Source organism: Centroberyx gerrardi, chromosome 13 (assembly GCF_048128805.1).
Source record: "Centroberyx gerrardi isolate f3 chromosome 13, fCenGer3.hap1.cur.20231027, whole genome shotgun sequence".
Taxonomy (NCBI): domain Eukaryota; kingdom Metazoa; phylum Chordata; class Actinopteri; order Beryciformes; family Berycidae; genus Centroberyx; species Centroberyx gerrardi.
The window spans coordinates 30088551-30110626 of record NC_136009.1 but is presented as its reverse complement, the minus strand read 5'-3'; the positions used below and the strand labels follow the sequence as shown (position 1 = coordinate 30110626).

Genomic DNA, 22076 nt, shown 5'->3' with positions numbered 1-22076 from the left:
CAGACGTTCAGACGTTCAGACTTCCAGACGTTCAGATGTTCAGACTTCCAGACGTCCAGACGTCCAGACGTTCAGACGTTCAGACGTTCAGATCTTCAGACGTTCGGACGTTCAGACGTCCAAACGTCCAGACTGACTCCAGGTCAGTAGATGAGTCTGATCCTCACCGCTGCAGAGTCACCAGGGAGAAAAACAACATGATTTAACACACTGATGATATACTGTATATATATGTATAAAATGTCAATGTATTGAATGATATCATATATAAACATCTATTGTACTTCCTCTTTACTCATTCAGCAGCACAGATGCTCCTACAGAGCCAGTTATAGTTACAGGTCTACCACTAATACTTTTACTAGTATTTCAATCACTAATACCATCACTACTATCATTACTACTACTACTATTATCACTACTCATACTACTTCTATTTACTACTGCTACTACTGTTCATATCACTGCTCATACTACCTCTACTTACTCTTTCTACTTTTACTAGTACTACTATTATAAGTACTACAATTACTAGTATCGATATATTATTGCTACCTGTTATCACGACTCATTAAACCTTGATTAGCTACCTCTACTATTGCTACTACCAATACTACTATCCCTACTCTCAGTTCCTCCTCTTACTGTACTATCACCACTACTATTAATACTCTGTTAATACTAGAACTAGCAGTAGTAAAACTTACAGAATTTACTTCAGCGCAGCAGCCAGTCTCTCCTCTACACAACATACTGTATATAGTTAAACACATATTACACAGACTAGACACAGCGACTCGTCCTTCATCAGAGTTTACCTGTTAGTTCCCTGAAAGCATCCTGGATCCATGCTAATGTTCAGCAGGTTTCTGGTCTCTCTTCAGCTCTTCTGCTCTGAGGAAAAAAACTCATCCAGGAGTCATTTATAGTTTTTCTAGCAGCAGGAAGGAAAGAGCAGAGCCGATCTGATCTGAGCTGCTGGCCTAAATTCTCCTCAGACTGCTGAGCTCAAAGCTTCACCTGCGGCCTAGAATTAGTAGAAGTCTGAGAGGTTTAGACAGTCGACGTCTCACTCAAAGAATATCTTTCTGTTATTTCTCCATACAGTCTGACACATTCATACTGGGAGCTGACCAGTTCAACCAGTCTGGAGGGTAAGAGTTTTGCTCAACAGCACCTCAGCAGTAGCTGTGGAGCCTTTGGGGCCGCAAACACTAAAACTGTATACACACTGCTGGTACTGGAAGGTGCTTTGGATAATAAATGTCCACTAAAGGTCAGATATTATGTCGACTTCATATGTAAATTGTGTTTTGTCCAAGAAATCTCCACTAGCCTGCAAAGGGAGCCAATGATGGCTTATGAGCAGGTTTATCAATGACATGAGAAAAGACATTAAAATGCATCAGTTTTCAATATTTATTTAAAAATTTGATTACAGTTTTACATTACTTGCAAATGTACAAGACGGTAAGAAAGAACAATCACAAAGAAATCATAATCAGAGAAATCATAACATGTAAGCTCAACTACAACCAGGGATTTTAATTCTCATCAACATGCTCTCTCATCCAGTAGAGGGCAGCATCACTCCAGATGTTTTCTGTTTACTGGCTGCAAGATGGAAACCAGGAAGGTCCCATAATATTCACTTTTCAGGATTTTATTTTCAATATATTTTCAATGTATGGAAGCCCATTTCAGTCACCTGTTAAAAAAAAATCTGGCATATAACTTTTTTTTTTCATCAAGTGAGTTTTTTTTCCCCTCAATATTATAACCTAGCATCTCATAATTAGTTTCTCAAGAGATACTATCTCATAATTCTGACATACGAATTCATAATTATTACACTCATAACTATGAGATGCTAAGTAATAATATTGAGTTGGAAAAAAACTCACTTGATGAAAAAAGTTATGTGCCGTTTTTTTTTTGTTTTTTTTTAACAGGTGGCAGAAATGAGCTCAAATGTACTGTGACTCTGGATAAGATAATGTTCTCCATGATGTTTTGCAAATAAATGTAGTTTAGTTACCGCTAGAAAGACCAAGCCGCTGTCAAATAAAGGTTGTTATGAATTTTAGAAATGAAATATCTCAGTTTTCAAAATGTGCCTCCATCATTTTTCCTAGAAACTCTTTCTGTACAAACCACTGTTGTATTTTCAAAATCATGCAAGGCAACAGTAGATATAAACAGTAGATATAATGATATTTACCTTTCTGCTGCTAACAGGGTTTTATTGAATGAATGTGAAGTCTAAGTCGTCACAATACTGGACCCTGATTGGCCGACAGCAGCAACTCCTCTAATTCAATTTAGGTAAACCTGCTGAGTGGAGGCTTTCAGTTCCAATAATCAGGAGCCAGTCCAGCTGTGATGCGTTTCCTGGAGTTAGTCTGAAACAGGATGGAGTTTTGAAAATGCAATAACTTCAAATTTAACCACACAAATAAAACAGACAGAGGGAAATTTGAATTCCCATAATAGGGCCGCTTAACAAACCAGGACTGAGACTTTCTTATCTTAATGTTAAACCTCTGTTCCATTCGCTGCAAAAATCTAACTATTATTATATAGTCAGGATGCTGTGACCTTTGACCTTCACTATTGGTGGTCTATAATGTTGGTGATCTAGGAACTGAATTTTATTCTGAATTTTACTGAATTTTACTATTACTACATTTACTCATTTTACTAAACTGAATTTTACTCTGCTGGTGGATTCAGTGGAGTCTCTCTGGGTAAGACCATCAGCTAAATTACTAAAATGTAAATTAATATGAATGTGCCGTATAAAACAATTTCGATTTTTTTTTTAGTTGCATTATCATTCATAAGACAGAGCAGAGCTGTTTCTGTGAACAGTCGACTGTTCTGTTGTTTCTCAGAAAGCGAGCCGCCTCTCTGATCCTAATCGGCAGGTTTTGGTTTGACTGTTGTGCTGGTTTCAGGTTTCTGTTGAAATGTGGTTTCAACTGCTGAAACTGCTGCACAGAATATTATCTACTGATACGTGAAATAAACACGACAACACAATGCAATAGACAGACACGAGCCAAACTGATTGATATGGAAATCACAATCAGGGCAGGATAATAAGGTTTTGTCCATTGGCCAAAGTGGCTGGTAAAACCCAAAATTCAAAACTTCAACCATAGAAGTTTGGAATAGAACAGGACTCTGCAGCTCAAACTGTCCCAATGCTGATTTTTCCCTCCTATAAGACACAGATCTGATGTTTTTGGTGCAGTCAACAGAAGAAACACGCAAGATGATCTTTGAGCCACAACAGAACGAAAAATCAAGACCCTCAAAGCAAAGGAGGCGAAAGACTCCAATCATCAATAGGACGTTATGATGTTATGACGAAATTACTGTCTAAATAGGATGTTAATTTCAATGGCTTCCATGACAAAACTGTCCGTTTTTTTGTTGTTGTTCATTTATGCATGCAGGTAATTTCAGGATGGAGGTCCGTTCAAACTAATATCAGATACGGGTCTCTCGCAGTCAGACAAAATAAATCGGTTCTAAGCAAAAAATCAGACTGGAGCACTAAGGCCTGCAGTGTGAACACAGCAAAAACTGATTTTAAATTTTCTGTGCTGCAGAATCAGATTTGCTGAAATGCCAAAAATGTTTGGATTGGTAATGACAGTTTGGTGCGTCTCTGAGTGGCTGTAACCTTAGACATTCTGGTAAAGGTCACATCAGTTTAAAATGAATGGATGAGTTTAATAAATTAGCTTTGTTCCAATATGAGATATTGTATTCTACTGCTTCAGTATTAGTAGTAGAGTGTAAGTGTCTGCAGAGTGAAGCTGGCTGTGCTGGGTGGACTCACCACTAACAGAGCAGAGCCTTGATGGTGAACATCATATTAAACACCAGAGTTTTGGTGAACAACACTCTCAACCCGTTCATCACCAGCAGGGAGAAGTTGAACTTGCTGTTATCTGTATGGGGGAAAAACAGTTTTAATCTCTTAGGGAGAAGTCAACCAACAGCAAAAGGCTTAGAAATCATTTCTATATGGAACTATCCAGTAATTAATAAGAATTATATTTATAGTGCAGTTTTCTGAGCAAAGTTACAAAGTGCTGTCAGATAAAATGAACAAGAAAAGAAGATCAGAATATTTAACCCATCAGTTGTAATAAATGGAAGACTGGCACTGCAGGCTCCATTAAAAGAATAAGTGATAAGTTATCGTAGACTCCATGCTAACACTTGTATGGTACGGTATGGTACTGTAGTGTACTGTAGTGTACTGTATGGTACTGTAGTGTACTGTAGTGTACTGTATGGTACTGTAGTGTACTGTATGGTACTGTAGTGTACTGTAGTGTACTGTATGGTACTGTAGTGTACTGTATGGTACTGTAGTGTACTGTATGGTACTGTAGTGTACTGTAGTGTACTGTATGGTACTGTAGTGTACTGTATGGTACTGTAGTGTACTGTAGTGTACTGTATGGTACTGTAGTGTACTGTATGGTACTGTAGTGTACAGTAGTGTACTGTAGTGTACTGTAGTGTACAGTAGTGTACTGTATGTTACTGTATGGTACTGTAGTGTACTGTAGTGTACTGTAGTGTACTGTAGTGTACTGTATGGTACTGTAGTGTACTGTAGTGTACAGTAGTGTACAGTAGTGTACTGTAGTGTACTGTAGTGTACTGTAGCATACTGTATGGTACTGTAGTGTACTGTAGTGTACAGTAGTGTACTGTATGGTACTGTATGGTACTGTAGTGTACTGTAGTGTACTGTATGGTACTGTATGGTACTGTAGTGTACTGTATGGTACTGTAGTGTACTGTAGTGTACTGTAGTGTACTGTAGTGTACAGTATGGTACTGTAGTGTACTGTAGTGTACTGTATGGTACTGTAGTGTACTGTAGTGTACTGTATGGTACTGTATGGTACTGTATGGTACTGTAGTGTACTGTAGTGTACTGTATGGTACTGTATGGTACTGTATGGTACTGTAGTGTACTGTAGTGTACAGTATGGTACTGTAGTGTACAGTAGTGTACTGTAGTGTACAGTATGGTACTGTAGTGTACTGTAGTGTACAGTAGTGTACTGTAGTGTACTGTAGTGTACTGTATGGTACTGTAGTGTACAGTAGTGTACAGTAGTGTACAGTATGGTACTGTAGTGTACAGTAGTGTACAGTAGTGTACAGTAGTGTACAGTATGGTACTGTAGTGTACTGTAGTGTACAGTAGTGTACTGTATGGTACTGTAGTGTACTGTAGTGTACAGTAGTGTACTGTAGTGTACTGTAGTGTACTGTATGGTACTGTAGTGTACAGTAGTGTACAGTAGTGTACAGTATGGTACTGTAGTGTACAGTAGTGTACAGTAGTGTACAGTAGTGTACAGTATGGTACTGTAGTGTACTGTAGTGTACAGTAGTGTACTGTAGTGTACTGTAGTGTACAGTATGGTACTGTAGTGTACAGTAGTGTACAGTAGTGTACTGTATGGTACTGTAGTGTACAGTAGTGTACAGTAGTGTACAGTAGTGTACTGTATGGTACTGTAGTGTACTGTAGTGTACAGTAGTGTACTGTAGTGTACAGTAGTGTACTGTATGGTACTGTAGTGTACAGTAGTGTACAGTAGTGTACAGTATGGTACTGTAGTGTACAGTAGTGTACTGTATGGTACTGTAGTGTACTGTAGTGTACAGTAGTGTACTGTATGGTACTGTAGTGTACAGTAGTGTACAGTAGTGTACAGTATGGTACTGTAGTGTACAGTAGTGTACTGTAGTGTACAGTATGGTATTGTAGTGTACAGTAGTGTACTGTAGTGTACAGTAGTGTACTGTATGGTACTGTAGTGTACAGTACAGGGTGCAGGTAGCAGTACGGTCACTAACCTGGTTGAAGGTCTTCTGGTTCATCTGGTCAGGTGACAGCAGGAGCCGCAGTTTGAGTTAAAAGAGGAACATGCAGTCTTAATGACACTGATACAGGTACATAACAAAATTAAATTAAATTAAATACAATAAAAAATAACATTAAATTAAATTAAATAAAAACAATAATAATAATAATAATAATTCACTTTTTTATTTTTCCTCATTATTGCTTTTTCCTGACTGTTTGTTAAGCACACCGTAACTTTTGAAAAGTGCTATAGAAATAAAGTTTATTATTATCGTTAATATTGTTATCCCTCTATATAAACAGTATACCTGTATCCTGGACTTCGACGCCGTTCAGTTCGCAGGACTTGATCTTCTTTTTGGAGAATCCTGCGTAAACGTAGCTGTTGGTTTTTTCGGACACACTGGCGTCGCTGGAGTTGAGACTGACAGGCAATCTGACGTCCGTCACCTCCAGCCCCATTCGGACTTCCCTGGGACGGAAGCCGGTGGCCAGGCAGACATCGGGCGCCGATCCATTTGACCCCGCCAGAGGCCTGAGGATGGACAGGGTCGGGGGGGAAGTATCTGAGGAGGAAAACAAAAAGAGAAAAACAAAAAAATCAACGATAAATCAGTGCAATGCAGCTCGTTCAGGATCGATCATTCTGAATAACAAAAGAGTCGGAGGGAAATGAAGGCTAAAGGAAATGTGTCATCAGTTTGCTCAAATGCACTGCTATAACTCTTAATGGTACTTGATTGCATTATAATATTCTTATAATATTGAAAAATCACAAAAGTCTAAAGTATTGACAAACATAATATTCCTATAATACTTTGGGTCAGCAACTTTCTAATGAATCCTTGAATCCTTTAACCACTCACAATCAGTAACCGACACATATCCATAACATAAGACAGACCTATCTCCAGTCTCCCATTTTAGGCTAAAGTTCAGTAGAAAGTTGTCTCCACTATCCATGGAGGTGTTGATCAAGCCAAAACATCACCATGCCTTTTCAAGAATGCAATATCCAGATTATAAAGATCTTTTGAGTGCGTGGTTGTGAGTTGTCAATCAGTAACTTGTTTTTTAGTAATTGCTTGTAGTTCAAACAAATTGTCTTTCTCTTTATTTGTGGTGGTGTCAATAGACCAGCCAGTTTGCTCAAAGTTATTGGCAAGTTCCTCAACTGACCCGATAAAGTAATCATTAAATGCTCGTGCGAGTTGTCCACTGTCCGAGATAATTAGGTTTCCGACTTTGAGTTCATGTACCGTTTTTTTTTTGTATTCTCCTGTGGTTTTATCAAGCTTTTTATTTGTTTCCAAATTAACGAATTGTTTCCTTTTGCCTCTGTTATCATAGCGATGTAATGTGTAGCTTTTGCGGTCCGTAGCTCTTTAGTTACTCGATGTCGAAGCCCTTTAAGGCCGTAGAGTATTTGTTCGGCTCTTTAAAAAGGCTTTGAGCGCGAGATCCCTTTGTTTCATTAGCTGTCTGATCGATGCGTTTACCCATGGAAGGGATTTCCTTCTATTTGAGTTTTTAGATGTTTTAATGAACTTGCAAATATTTTTTTTCGATGACGTTCATTAATTCATTACAGCATGTATTCGGATCATTACTTTGCAAAACATTGTTCCATGTCACCCCCTTAAGCTCTTTTTCTAAACTTGACAGATCCTGTTTTGGTATTACAAGTTTATCTGATTTCGGCAAGCTATAGCTGGCAAAGCGTTTCTTCGTTAGTTTCCTGGCTGCTAGAGTCGTGCTGTGATCCGACCGTCCCGTTATGAGATCGGACGTCTTCACAATACGTTCTTCCTGGTTAGAAAATATCAAATCGTCAATGTTTGTTTTTCTTTTGTAAACTGAAAATCTATAAATAGAGTGTTTAAAAAAAAAAAAGAAAATATCAAATCAATTTGGGACTGGGTTGATCTGGTGATTCGGGTTGGCCCTTTAATTTTCTGACTGAAATCAAATTTAGACATGGAACCTTTGAGCTTCTTTTTAATTTTCTTGTCTGACCAGTTAATATTAAAATCGCCAAAAATCATCACTTCTGTTTTATGAGAGATAACTTTGAGCAGTTTTTCTAGATTATCACAAAATCCAATGTCACATGTGGGAGGGTTGTATAAAACTAAAATACCGAAATGCATCTCTGGGGATAGATATACATATATTCTTAAAGTCATCCAGTAGTCAGTTTCATCTGCACTGACTTCTGTAAAACTGTATTTTTGCCTCAGTTGGAAAGCTTTATCTCATCCGCAATTTGTTCAGAATGCTGCAGCCAGGCTCTTAACTAGAACTAAAAGAAGAGATCATATTAGTCCACGGCTTAATTTCGGGATTGATTTTAAAATTGTATTGACAACCTTCAAAATAAATGGCCTGGCTCCAGCATCCATTTCATTTCAGTCAGGGCATCTGAAGTTTGGAACAATGTTCCTGAAGAAAGCTGTTCATCAAACTCTGTGTCTTCTGTCAAGAGCCAACTGAAAACTCACTTTTATCAACTTACTTTAAATTAATACTTATTCTTTTGTCATTTTCCTTTCAAATGCTTCCCTGTAACTTCTCCTATGTATGTCCCATTTGTGTATTTGTGTGTTCATTCTTTTAATTTTGAAGCACTTTGTACTTTGCATGAGAAAAGTGCCATACAAATAAAGTTTATTATTACTTAAGTTTATTATAACATTTCTGATATTGATAAAATCTTCAGTTCATTGTTCTTTGTTTATTGACCTTTGTCATTGTTCTTTTTTTTCTCCGAGTGAAGGACTTTGCAAATTTGCAGCATTGTACCTTATGGTTTGTTTTGGGGTTTTTTTCCTATGGTATCACTATAACATTTTCACAATATTACATATAGGCACCCATAGTTTTGCTGTGATATACAGTATCCCTGTAAAACCTATTAGAGTTACTACAGTGCTGGTAGTCAGATCCTTCATCTCAGCAGGACTGACCTGATATATGAAGTTAAAGCCTAAATTAAATAAATCAGTTCAATAAATAAAAGCATCTTTGACCCTCTAAAGTTAACTAATATGCTAAATAATAAATAACATATAGAAAATGTCTGCACTTACCATTGGCGTGGACGGTGAGACTGATGGCCTTTCCAAATAGTAGTTTCACTGTGTTACAGCACCATACAAAAACCTCTGTGCTGTGAATCAGTCATTATAAGAGTAATTCTGCCTTTTTTTAACAACTTTATGCAATACATTGTACTGTATAACATGCCGAAACATAAACAGAGTGAGTTTTTCTGTATTAATCTATGAATTAATTGAATATAATAGGCTACTCAAGCAATGCATACAACACCTGAGAAAAGTGAATTACTGTCCATTAACTAGTAATACTGTTATCATGTGAAAATGAACCAGCTGGGTACTTACCTGTAAGGAAAGGTTATTTATTAGTAAAATCCTGAATCCTTCCACACAGTGAACAGACAGATCAGACAGGGAGGTTTTTGTCCAGGTCTGTCTGCATATTCAGTCAGTGTGGATATACCCACCCCGTATATCCACACAGTGAAATACTGCCTGACAAAAACTGAACAACAGTTTCTCTATGCAGAGGCAGATAACAAGCTGAAAGTGGCTTGAGGTTTTTTCCCATCAAACCACTTTCCGGTTCCCTGTGGCTTTATGGGCTTTATGCTGCCAGGGTGGAAGTGACAAATCACATAGTGAGTAGCAAGATGTCTGGTGAGCAGATGGGAGTTTATAATTCTATGCAAACAGAAAAAAAAAAAAAAAAAAAAGTAAAGATGCTGGTTGTGCTCAGACGAAGGTCAATTGTAACGCAGCTGCAAGAATCAAAATATTGTAAACTAGAGAAATGGGGAAATAATTCTGCATACTGCAAATAAAAAGCTAGGGAAAAAAAGTTTCTTTAGTTCAGAAAAACAAATTTATTGCAAAAATTGCATTTACTGCAAGTGCTCAACTTAAGAGTGCAAGTGAAAAAACTACAAAGGAACTAAGGAGCAAACGTTTCAGCTACATGCTTCCATCAGTGCTCTGGTAGCAGCTGTGTTCACACTTCCCATCCTGGTCCGAGTGTTTCAGCAGCCAATCAGAAGAGGTCAATTTCATCCAAATCCAGAAGATACAGAGACTAAAGTAAAGCCCCCCACAATCAGCTCAGAAAAACAAGGAAGAACACATTCAAAATAAGAGTCTTACTCTACACAAGATATATCAAAACCCAAACAGATGAGAGAGGCCCCCACATATCACAAGAATATAAAGGGCGTGTCGTCTTGCCAACATATAAAAGAGAGCAGGGGCATATAACAGCTTTTCTTTTTCTTGGAAGCTGTATTGAGAAACTGTTGCCAAGGAACATGGTGGGACTTTTTTAGGGCTGCGAGGATATCCACGGCATTGAAAATCCCTATATAATATTTGGGCTCTGGCCTCAAAGTCAGTAGTGTTAGAGCAAATTCAACGTAGTCTCACAAACTGACTATAAGGGAGGCCTCTTTAGGGGAGAAGGGTGTCTGCATGTAAGAGACTATTAGAGTAAGACTCTTATTTTGAATGTGTACTTCCTTGTTTTTCTGATTGTGGGGGGTTTTACTATAGTCTCTGTATCTTCTGGATTTGGATGAAATTGCCCTCTTCTGATTGGCTGCTTAAACACTTGGACCAGGATGGAAAGTGTGAACACAGCTGCTACCAGTTGGGTCGTCTAGCCCAGTGATTCTCAACGCTTTTCCTATCAACGATCCCTAATTTAGTCCACATTAGAGCCACAGACCCCCATTTGATGAGATTTTGTCTCTCTGACCCAAATCTGAGAATATTTTCATTGTCAGATATGATTTTGTCCAGAACTCCATGACTGTCTGTGTTGCAGGTAGAGAGATAACAGAGAAACTATGATCAGAACAGTCTTTTCTTCTACATTCTCTAATCATGTTAACTTCTTGTAAATGAAATAATGCTGAAGTTTAACAATTCATCCATTTGCTGGGGACCCCCTGGAACCCCCCCCAAGGACCCCTGGCGGTCCCCGGACCCCACGTTGAGAACCACTGATCTAGCCTACCTGTGAACTTATAAAGTGGCTATTGTGTGATGCCTCTCTTTAGAGCACTGATGGAAGCATGTAGCTGAAACATTTGCTCCTTAGTATATATCGTTTTTTCACTTGCACTTTTAAGTTGAGCTTTTCTGAACTAAAGAAACTTTTTCGTCCTAGCCTTTTATTTGCAGTGTGCAGAATTATTTACCCATTTCTGTAGTTGATAGTTCTAAAAACATTTCTTAGAGGCAAAAATAATCTTACAGGTTGAGTTAAACCTCAGTGAGTGGAACTAAACTAAACTAAACTAAACATAGTTTGTTTGAGCGAAAGTTAGCTAACAGGTAAACTTGGCAAAGAAGGAACTCTTAAAATATTGATTGTAGATTGTATTTTTAGCGGGACTGTTTGACTCTTAGGACTGTTTTTTCCAGACCGGGATTAAGCCTAGTCCTAGACTAAAGATAAATCTACTGAAAAAGTCTTTAGTCTAGGACTAGGCTTGTTTCAGTTAGTAGCAGAGAGTGGAACTACAAACTACAATCTGCATCTGGCATCCATCCATGCTAATGTTCAGCAGGTTTCTGGTCTCTCTTCAGCTCTTCTGCTCTGAGGAAAAAAACTCATCCAGGAGTCAATTCTAGTTTTTCTAGCAGCAGGAAGGAAAGAGCAGAGCCGATCTGATCTGAGCTGCTGGCCTAAATTCTCCTCAGACTGCTGAGCTCAAAGCTTCACCTGCAGCCTAGAATATAAAAGTCTGAGAGGTTTAGACAGCAGAGGTTTATCAATGACATGAGAAAAGACATTAAAATGCAACAATTCCCATATTTATAAAAAAAAAAAAATGATTACAGTTTTACATTACATGCAAATTTACAAGACAGTAAGAAAGAACAATCACAAAGAAATCATAATCAGAGAAATCATAACATGTAAGCTCAACTACAACCAGGGATTTTAATTCTCATCAACATGCTCTCTCATCCAGTAGAGGGCAGCATCACTCCAGATGTTTTCTGTTTACTGGCTGCAAGATGGAAACCAGGAAGGTCCCATAATATTCACTTTTCAGGATTTTATTTTCAAATTTTGTTTTAAAATGTACTATGACTAAGGATAAGATAATGTATGATAATGTTCTCCATAATAATAATGTTTTGCAAATAAATGTAGTTTAGTTATCATTAGAAAGGCCAAGCCGCTGTCAAATGAAGGTTGTTATGAATTTTAGAAATTAAATATCTCAGCTTTCAAAATGTGCCTCCATCATTTTTCCTAGAAACACTTTTTGTACAAACCACTGTTGCAAGGAAACAGTAGATATAATTATATTTACTTTTCTGCTGCTAAAAGGGTTTTATTGAATGAATGTGAAGACTAAGTCGTCACAGTACTGGACCCTGATTGGCCGACAACAGCGGCTCCTCTAATTCAAATGAGGTAAACCTGCTGAGTGGAGGCTTTCCAACTGGCCCGATTGGACGGATTTCAGTCATTCTTTAGTGAGGGAGCCAATCAGGACCGAGACCAGCTGTGATGCGTTTCCTGGAGTTAGTCTGAAACTGCCTGGAAAAAAGGATGGATTTGAAAAATGCAATAAATCACTTTTAACAATGTCGTCATTAAACAATTTTGATTATGTATGGATACAGAGGGAAATTTGAATTCTCATAATAATCCCTCTTAACAAACCAGTACTGAGACTTTCTGTTTTTTTGGCAGTTCTGCTTTGTTTTAGACCGTCACAGTGAGAGAGACAGGACAGAGAGAGGGGGGTGACATGCAGCAGAGCGATTGGGACTTAGCTTTGGCACACGCTGTACCGGCTGAGCCAGCGGGACGTCCCGAGACATTCTTATCTTAACATTAAACCTCTATTCCATTCTCTGCAAGGATCAAACTCTATTATTATAAATGAATTTTGATTCACTGTTTATGTGAAACAGTCGACTGTTCTGTCGTTTCTCAGAAAGCGAGCCGCCTCTCTGATCCTAATCTGCAGGTTTGGGTTTGACTGTTGTGCTGGTTTCAGGTTTCTGAAATGTGGTTTCAACCGATGAAACTGCTGCACAGAATATTATCTACTGACACATTAAATATACAAGACAACACAATGCAACAGACAGACAGACAGACAGACACAAGCCAAACTGATTGATAAGGAAATCAAAGTCAAATGAAGGTTTTGTCCACTGGCCAGAGTGGCTGGTAAACCCCAAAACTCAGAACAGGACTCCACATGATGGTTGGTTACCTGCAGACTCACTAACTTACCAACCAGCCAACTCATGCTAAATGGATGAGTTCAATAAATTAGCTTTGTTCCAATATGAGACACTGTATTCAGTTCTTGGTTGACTAAATGAGACACGTTCACAGCCCGCATCCTCTAGATTTTACAGATACTGAATGAGGGACTTAAGGTAATGATTATAGCATTGTGGAATAAAACTCCTTCCAGTATTTTCTGAGCTGGTGTAATGCTTCAGCAGGTTTGTAAGTGTCTGCAGAGTGAAGCTGGCTGTGCTGGGTGGACTCACCACTAACAGAGCAGAGCCTTGATGGTGAACATCATATTAAACACCAGAGTTTTGGTGAACAACACTCTCAACCCGTTCATCACCAGCAGGGAGAAGTTGAACTTGCTGTTATCTGTATGGGGGAAAAACAGTTTTAATCTCTTAGGGAGAAGTCAACCAACAGCAAAAGGCTTAGAAATCATTTCTATATGGAACTATCCAGTAATTAATAAGAATTATATTTATAGTGCAGTTTTCTGAGCAAAGTTACAAAGTGCTGTCAGATAAAATGAACAAGAAAAGAAGATCAGAATATTTAACCCATCAGTTGTAATAAATGGAAGACTGGCACTGCAGGCTCCATTAAAAGAATAAGTGACAAGTTATCGTAGACTCCATGCTAACACTTGTATGGTACGGTATGGTACTGTATGGTATGGCAGTGGTTCTCAACCTGGGGGTCAGGACCCCACAGTGGGTCGTGACATAATTTATGGGATAGGAAAAGAAACATATTTCTATATGTCTATTTTTTCCGATTTTTCTCAAATTTTTGCTTTTTTTCTTGTAAATATTGAACAGTTTTCAGCCTCTTGGCCTCAAATGAAACAAAATCATTCTTTGGTTGAACTGCATGGCACTGTACTGTATGCTACTGTACTGTATGCTACTGTACTGTATGCTACTGTACGGTGTGTACAGTACTGTACGGTACTGTGTGGTACTGTACGGTGTACGGTGTATGGTGTGTACAGTACTATGTGGTACTGTACGGTGTGGTACAGTACTGTATGGTACTGTACAGTACTATGTGGTACTGTACGGTGTGCAGGTAGCAGGTTTGGTCACTAACCTGGTTGAAGGTCTTCTGGTTCTTCAGCAGGAGTGACAGCAGGAGTGACAGCTGGAGCCGCAGTTTGAGTTACAAGAAGAGCTACATACAGAAAAATACGACATGATGATTACCGGGTTATTAGATCCACTTTATTTACCAAATAGCAGGAAAATATACAGCAATTAGTCTTGGTGACATTGATACAGGTATATAAAAATTAAGTAATTAAATAATAGTATTAATAATATTAATTAATATTTCACTTTTTTATTTTTCCTATTGCTTTTTTATTTTTTTTTGCTATTCCTGACTGTTTAGCACTCTAACTTTTGAAAAGTGCTATAGAAATAAAGTTTATTATTATTATTATTCATGTTTTTTATCCCTCTCCATATAGACAGTAGACTGTATACCTGTATCCTCATCCTCATCCTCATCCTCATCCTGGGTGACGACGCCGTTCAGCTCGCAGGACTTGATTCTCTCGTTGAAGAATCCTGCGTAAACGTAGCTTTTGGTTGTTCGGGACAGAGCGGCGGTGCTGGTGCTGCGAGTAATGGACGGTTTGTTATCCCTCAGCTCCAGCACCATTTGGGCTCCCTTAGGATAGAAGCCGGTGGCCAGGCAGACCTTGGGCCCCCCCCCGTCCGACCCCAAGCCCTCCAGAGGCCTGAGGATGGACAGGGTGGGGGGGACCGGGGAGGAATCTGAGGAGGAAAACAAGAAGAGACAAACAAAAAACAAACAATAAATCATTTCAGTGCAGCTCGTTCAGGATCGATCATTCTGAATAACAAAAGACTTGGAGGGAAATGAGGGCTAAAGGAAATGTGCACTATAATATTCTTATAATATTGAAAATTCACTATAATATTCCTATGATATTGAAAAATCATACTGAAAAATCACAAGTATTTCTGCACAATATTGAAAAATCACCAATAATATTCCTATAGTATTTTGGGTCAGGAATTTTCTAATCTTATTGAATCCTTTAACCTCACACAATCAATAACAGAACCAACACTCGGTCAAAGACTTGTCCTAATGACTTTTGGCCTCACTTTAGAATATCTTGAAGCAAAGGATTTATTTGTTTCTGACCATCTTGCCATTATTTTTAACATTTCCTTAACATTAACATTAACATTCCTTCTTCAATCTCTTCTACCTGCATTCAGACCTGCATGATAATCAATTCTTCCACTGCTAATAAGTACAAAATTGTTTTCAATCATCTATGCTCTGATTCAATTTCTGACAGTTTACCTGAGAGTTTAGTTGTAAATTTTAACAGTTTGCTTGGCTGCTCTAGACGATGTTGCTCTTCTTAGACCCAAAAAATAAAAAAATTGTCAAAAGCTTTCATTGGTCAGACTCGTGCTTTTAAATGAGTGTAAGAAAGCGGAACATAAATATAAGTTTAGTAAACATGTTTATCATTTACGCATGAAGGAATTGTTGACAGAAATTAATTTGCACTTAAGGCTGCTAGGGAAAAATATTTTTCTAATCTTATTGCTGAGAGCAACAATAACCCCAGAACTTTATTTAAGACCATTGATCGAGTGGTGAATGCACCGATGTCTGGTAATATTGATCACACTCAAGAGGAAAGTGAGAAGTTCTTGATCGTCTTTACAGAGAAGAATGATTAGATTAGAAATCAGATTGCACCACCTGGTCTTGAATGTTACTGGCCAACGGAGCATCATTATGTTCTTTTGAGCAAATCTCAGAACAAGCTCTTCTGGAGACAATATCTCTTACAAAATGCTCATCTTGCCCCTTAGATATTTTACAGACCACACTAGTAAAGCAGGTCATTATACAGCTATTTGCCCGTTTATTCATGCCATCATAAACATCATTCACTGGCTCTGTTCCCTCATATTTTAAACGAACACTTGTCCTGTCCCTTTTTAAAAAGTCTGGTCTTGACCCGTCCATTCACAGCAGTTTTAGACCTATCTCCAATCTCCCATTTTTGGCTAAAGTTCTAGAGAAATTTGTGTATAAACAATTAATCATTTAAGCATTTAACATACATTTCACAGTTTATTTGAAAAATTCCAGTCTGGTTTCCGTTCTAAACAAAGTACAGAGACTGCATTACTCAGATTCACAAATGATCTTTTAGCAGCGGATGCTGCTGAATGTTTGATCCTAGTTCTACTTGATCTTAGTGCTGCTTTTGACACTGTTGATGACAAAATCCTAATTGATTGTTTAAAAGACTGTGTGGGAATATCAGACATTGCTCTTAATTGATTTATGTCATATCTCTCTAATAGGCAGTTCTCTGTTGCTATGCTAATTCTATATCTTCTGCTGCAAATTTTAACTCTGGAGTACCTCAAGGTTCCATCCTGGGTCCTATTCTCTTTTCTATCCTCTTGGTCATGTAATTCGTAGACACAATATTTCCTTTCTATGTTGACGATACACAGCCGCACTTGCCCGTAAATCCTAATAACATATTACCTGACATGATATTAATTGTTGGGTGTCTCAAAATTTTCCGCAACTTAACAATGACAAGTCTCAAGTTGTTATTTTTGGCCTTTCAAATATAATTCAAGAAAATCTTGGAAACCGAGCAACTAACATCAAACCGGCTGCTAGAAATCTGTGTCATTTTTGATTCTGCTGTGAATTTTGAGAAGCAAATCCAAACAGTTGCTCAGCCTTGCTTCTACCAGTTAAGAAATATCTGAAGCTGAAATGAGATCATTTCTTAAAGTCATCCAGCAATCAGTTTCATCTGCACTGACTTCTGTAAAACTGTATTTTTGCCTCAATTGGAAAGCTTTATCTCATTTGCAATTTGTTCCGAATGCTGCAGCTAGGCTCTTAACTAGAACTAAAAGAAGAGATCATATTAGTTTACGGCTTCCAGTTAATTTCAGGATTGATTTAAAAATGTTATTGATTACCTTCCAAATAAATGGCCTGGCTCCAGCGTGCATTTTAGAGCTGTTATCTCTTTATGTGCAGAAGCAGTTAGATCAGCAGACTACTTCATCGTTCTTTGCTTTATTGACCGTATGTATGAAGGACTTTGCAACTTGCAGTGCTATATAAATGAATTATTATTATTATTCTTCACATATGAACTTAGTCTTTCTATGGTACTCAATAGTGAATTTATAGTGACCTCATGGTTTTTTATTTATTTCCTGTAGTATCACAATAACATTTCTACAGTATTACAAATAGGCACCCATAGTTTTGCTGTGATATACAGTATCCTTGTAAAATGTATTATAGAGTTACTACAGTGTTGGTAGTCAGATCCTTCATCTCAGCGGACTGACCTGATATATGAAGTTAAAGCCTAAATGAAATAAATCAATTAAATAAATAAAAGCATCTTTGACCCTCTAAAGTTAACTAATATGCTAAATAATAAATAACACATAGAAAATGTCTGCACTTACCTTTGGGGTGGACGGTGAGACTGATGGCCTTTCCAAATAGTAATTTATCATCACTGTGCTACAGCGCCATACAAAAACCTCTGTGCTGTGAATCAGTCATTATAAGAGTAATTCTGCCTTTTTTTAACAACTTTATGCAATACATTGTACTGTATAACATGCCGAAACATAAACAGAGTGAGTTTTTCTGTATTAATCTATGAATTAATTGAATATAATAGGCTACTCACGCAATGCATACAACACCTGAGAAAAGTGAATTACTGTCCATTAACTAGTAATACTGTTATCATGAGAAAATGAACCAGCTGGGTACTTACCTATAAGGAAAGGTTATTTATTAGTAAAATCCTGAATCCTTCCACACAGTGAACAGACAGATCAGACAGGGAGGTTTTTGTCCAGGTCTGTCTGCATATTCAGTCAGTGTGGGTATACCCCACTCCGTATATCCACACAGTGAAATACTGCCTGACAAAAACTGAACAACAGTTTCTCTATGCAGAGGCAGATAACAAGCTGAAAGTGGCTTGAGGTTTTTTCCCATCAAACCACTTTCCGGTTCCCTGTGGCTTTATGGGCTTTATGCTGCCAGGGTGGAAGTGACAAATCACATAGTGAGTAGCAAGATGTCTGGTGAGCAGATGGGAGTTTATAATTCTACAAACATTTCTCAGAGACAGAAATAATGTGATTGGTTGAGTTAAACCTCACTGAGTGGAGAGAAAGAGAGTTTTTCACAGTGCAAGTTAGCTAACAGGCAAACCTGAATAGCAAAGAAGGAACTCTGGTCAAAAGATAAATAATAAAAATGGCAATTACTTATTTTTTTCAGTCATGATGTTGGAAGGTCAGCAGTTAGCTAGCTAGCTTACCTAGATAGCTATAGGCTAGTATGGGTAGTTTGAATACGGTGACCAGACGTCCCGGTTTCAAGATGGGTGTCCCGAGTCCCGAGAAATATCTGTAAAACATTAAAATGTCCCGGTTTTCAACATTCACTACCAAATTGTCCCGGTTTTCACCACAATTAAAATAATAATAATAGTATTATACTTGTTTTCAGCGCTTACATAGACGTTTATCATGTTCTGTCCCGCTCATTATTACCTAACCCAATCAAAAAACATCAACAATGCACCGCGCGTCTGAATTCAACACTGATTTGTCTGTATGTGTGTCAATCAATCAATGTGTCGTTGTCAAGGCTGTTGCTAGCCTGTGACGCTCGTGGCTCTGTCTGACAGAATCTGTCAGTAGCTAACGGTCAGCTGTCGCGCCGAAGAGAAAGTCTCTCTTTTCTAAAGACCTCCAGAAGGATTAAGTTACTCTTTTCTTCGTGAAGTAGACGGCAACGAAACTGCTGCGTTCTGCACACACTGCCAGAGTACATTTTCGGTCGCGCACGGTGGAAATGCCGACATAAAAGATCATGTTAAGACGGCCAAACATAAGCGGTGGCTACAAGCTAGTAGGCTAGTAGCACCGTTGCGACCTGCTTCAGCGGGGCAAGCGCCGGTGACAGTGATCTGAAACTGGCAGCTCAGGAGGGACCTCTGCACCATCTGGTGAAACACAACCAGAGCTGAAAGGTATCTGACAATCAATAAATATGTTATATTACACCAGTGCAATCCTTGTGTTTTGTGTTTACTAGTGTTATTATACAGTTTTCAAATAAACTATGTTTTGGCGGATTTTTCGTTTGCTGAGGCGCTGCCCATGGTGTTGAAAGGTGCAGTCACTAGGTGTGCTGAGCGCTGAAATAATTGTCCCCCATCCTATGGTGCGTGCATACATACATGTGCACGTGCATGAACGTGCGGTACACTTAAGGGTCCCGGTTTGGGAATTTGAAAATGTGGTCACCCTAAGTTTGAACTTGAAGGTCAGCTAGCTAACTAGCTAACCTAGATAATTTACTCTCACACACAGACACACAAACACACACACCTTGACTTTTGTGCACCAACATTAGTCTAAAATGCATGTATTCAGGATTTTTGGTCTAAAATCTGCAAAGTTCTATTTTCTGTCAAATTGGAGTGGCAATTCAAGAAATTTATGGTTAAGTATGAAATTCCAATAACAGAAAAATCTAGTTAGTGGCAGTATTCACTCCCTTTATTCACTTGGGCTTTAATGTCTCACTGGCAAAACATTTCATAACATTAATTCTTTATGTTTTTGAAAAAGACATTTTGAATACTTTTTCCTTAATTGCTGTAAAAACCTGTCATGCTAATGGAATTTTCCCTTCAATGCATCTTAACCAGACTTGTTTTCTGCCTCACAACAGTGGAACCAGTGGCCTGCACAGACTCTCTAAGGGCCAGGGGCAAAAAGTGAAAAGGGGCACCTCTTCTGCCCGCACCAACCCGAAGCCACCTGGGTTTGGGGGGCATAAGTGCAGCTGATATAGCCCCCCAGCTAGGACGGAGGGGCTATATCTTTTTCATTTTTTTCTTAGTGTTGTTAGGGCCGGCCTCATATATGACTTTATATAGTCTAATAAATACACAAACACAGATTTATTTCTTTGGAGTTTCTCTGCACTGCATTTGATGAACAAACCAAACGCTCCTCCTCTCCAGATGAACCCTAACATCACATAAACAGCAGTGAACAGGTTAAAATAACTGGGATGATTAATCAAATCAAAACTTGGATACCAACTCTTACACTACTATTGTTATAGCCATTTTTTAGTTTAAAATAAATGTAATCGTGTAGCCTATGAATTATTGTATATATTCTTTTCTATAGAATTGCTATATTAATTTCCTTTGATTGCCTATACCAGGAGGGGCGTAACAGTTAGTCATGTGACTGAATGGCTTCGTATACTCACCTGGTCATGGCTGCAGGTGTCAGTCTAGCAGTGTCGAACGGGTCGAGGCTGTGGTTCAATGCCAATTTTGACCACTCTATCGCTATTAGCTATAACCTTTAGTTGTTTTCGTTATCTTTTGAGTTTAGCAGGAATTATGAAACCGTTTTGGTTAACGTTTGTAATAGGGCTGCAACTAACGATTATTTTCATTGTCGATTAATCTGTCGATTATTTTCTCGATTAATCGATTAGTTGTTTGGTCTATAAAATGTCAGAAAATGGTAAAAAATGTCAATCAGTGTTTCCCAAAGCCCGAGATGACGTCCTCAAATGTCTTGTTTTGTCCACAACCCAAAGATATTCAGTTTACTGTCACAGAGGAGTAAAGAAACCAGAAAATATTCACATTTAAGAAGCTGGAATCAGAGAATTTTGACTTATTTTTCTTTAAAAATTACTCAAACCGATTCATCGATTATCAAAATAGTTGGCGATTAATTTAATAGTTGACAACTAATCGATTAATCGTTGCAGCTCTAGTTTGTAACCTTTTTTTTGGTGCAATAAATTATTCAAAGTTATCTATTTTTCTTTACAGCTGCGTTAATGTTAAGTTTATTTCTAGGCTATAGACAACTTCTAAACCACTGTCTATTTTTGAATATGCAAATATTTTATATCAACTATCAACTAAATTTAGTCAAGTAAAAAATCCTTCATTCAGGTCTGACCTCACACCAACGTAATTTCAAATCAAGATTGATTGAAAAGAATGACATAGGCCTGGAGGTCTGCTGAATGAAAACAATTAAGATACTTTTAAAGTGGCACGACTTCATCAACCTACACTTACTGTGAACCCACACATGTAAACAGACAACACATGTACACACACACACACAGACACATATCCGTGCAAACACTCACAAATACACACATCCAAACACACAGTCTGGTGCTTCCTGGCTGACAGACCAGCAGGTGAACAGCGAGTCAGAGCATCAACCAGCTGTTGGGCCCTATGGAAGAAAAACAGGTTTCCCAAGTGTCCCATTAGAATGTCCCTTCGGATGAAAAAAGTGAGGGTCTCATAATTCATTTTCATTTTTCTGTCATTTTTGCCCTAATGTCACACCAGAGGGGTATTTGAGCAGCTCAAATGCCCCTGAAGCACGGAAGGGGCCGGAGCCCCGGTGGCTCAACATGTGGAGCGCGTACCATTAAGGCAGCGGCGCGGGTTTGAATCTGGCCCGTGCCTCTGCTGCATGTCATCCCCTCTCTGCCCTGTCTGTCCTGTCAGTCTCTACTGCCCTGTCAATAAAGGCCAAAAACATCATGAAGTACTGGAAGTGGCCATCAGGGCCCGGACCTACCTGGTTAAATAAAGGTATGTAGCTAAAAAAAACAAAGGGGCACTTCGGCACTCACAGCAAAAAGGGCAGGGGCAGTCGTCATCCCCCCTCCTACAGTGATACTTCCAGATAACAGAAGTGTG

At 38.4% G+C, this 22076-nt stretch overlaps 1 protein-coding gene and 1 long non-coding RNA gene across 4 annotated transcripts; both read right to left on the bottom strand.

Moving 5' to 3' along the window:
• Positions 1-1677: 1677 nt before the first annotated feature.
• Positions 1678-9283, bottom strand: LOC144542108 (uncharacterized). Its single transcript, XR_013507104.1, has 5 exons — positions 9001-9283; positions 6220-6477; positions 5902-5925; positions 3851-3962; positions 1678-2402 (listed from the first exon to the last, which is right to left on the bottom strand). It is a non-coding gene; the product is annotated as an uncharacterized LOC144542108 (long non-coding RNA).
• A 2506-nt stretch (positions 9284-11789) lies between these two features.
• On the bottom strand, positions 11790-17820 carry trdc (T-cell receptor delta constant). 3 transcript variants are annotated; one of them, XM_078287820.1, is made up of 5 exons: positions 17749-17820; positions 14722-15015; positions 14327-14407; positions 13495-13606; positions 11790-12520 (listed from the first exon to the last, which is right to left on the bottom strand). In XM_078287820.1, the coding sequence occupies exons 2-4, from the start codon at positions 14897-14899 to the stop codon at positions 13497-13499; spliced, it is 369 nt and encodes a 122-aa protein (XP_078143946.1). In that variant the 5' UTR covers positions 14900-15015; positions 17749-17820; the 3' UTR covers positions 11790-12520; positions 13495-13496. The 3 variants fall into 3 exon arrangements, with proteins under 3 accessions (XP_078143946.1, XP_078143948.1, XP_078143947.1); XM_078287822.1 differs by having other exon boundaries at positions 11790-12516; XM_078287821.1 differs by having other exon boundaries at positions 11790-12510.
• Positions 17821-22076: the final 4256 nt, after the last annotated feature.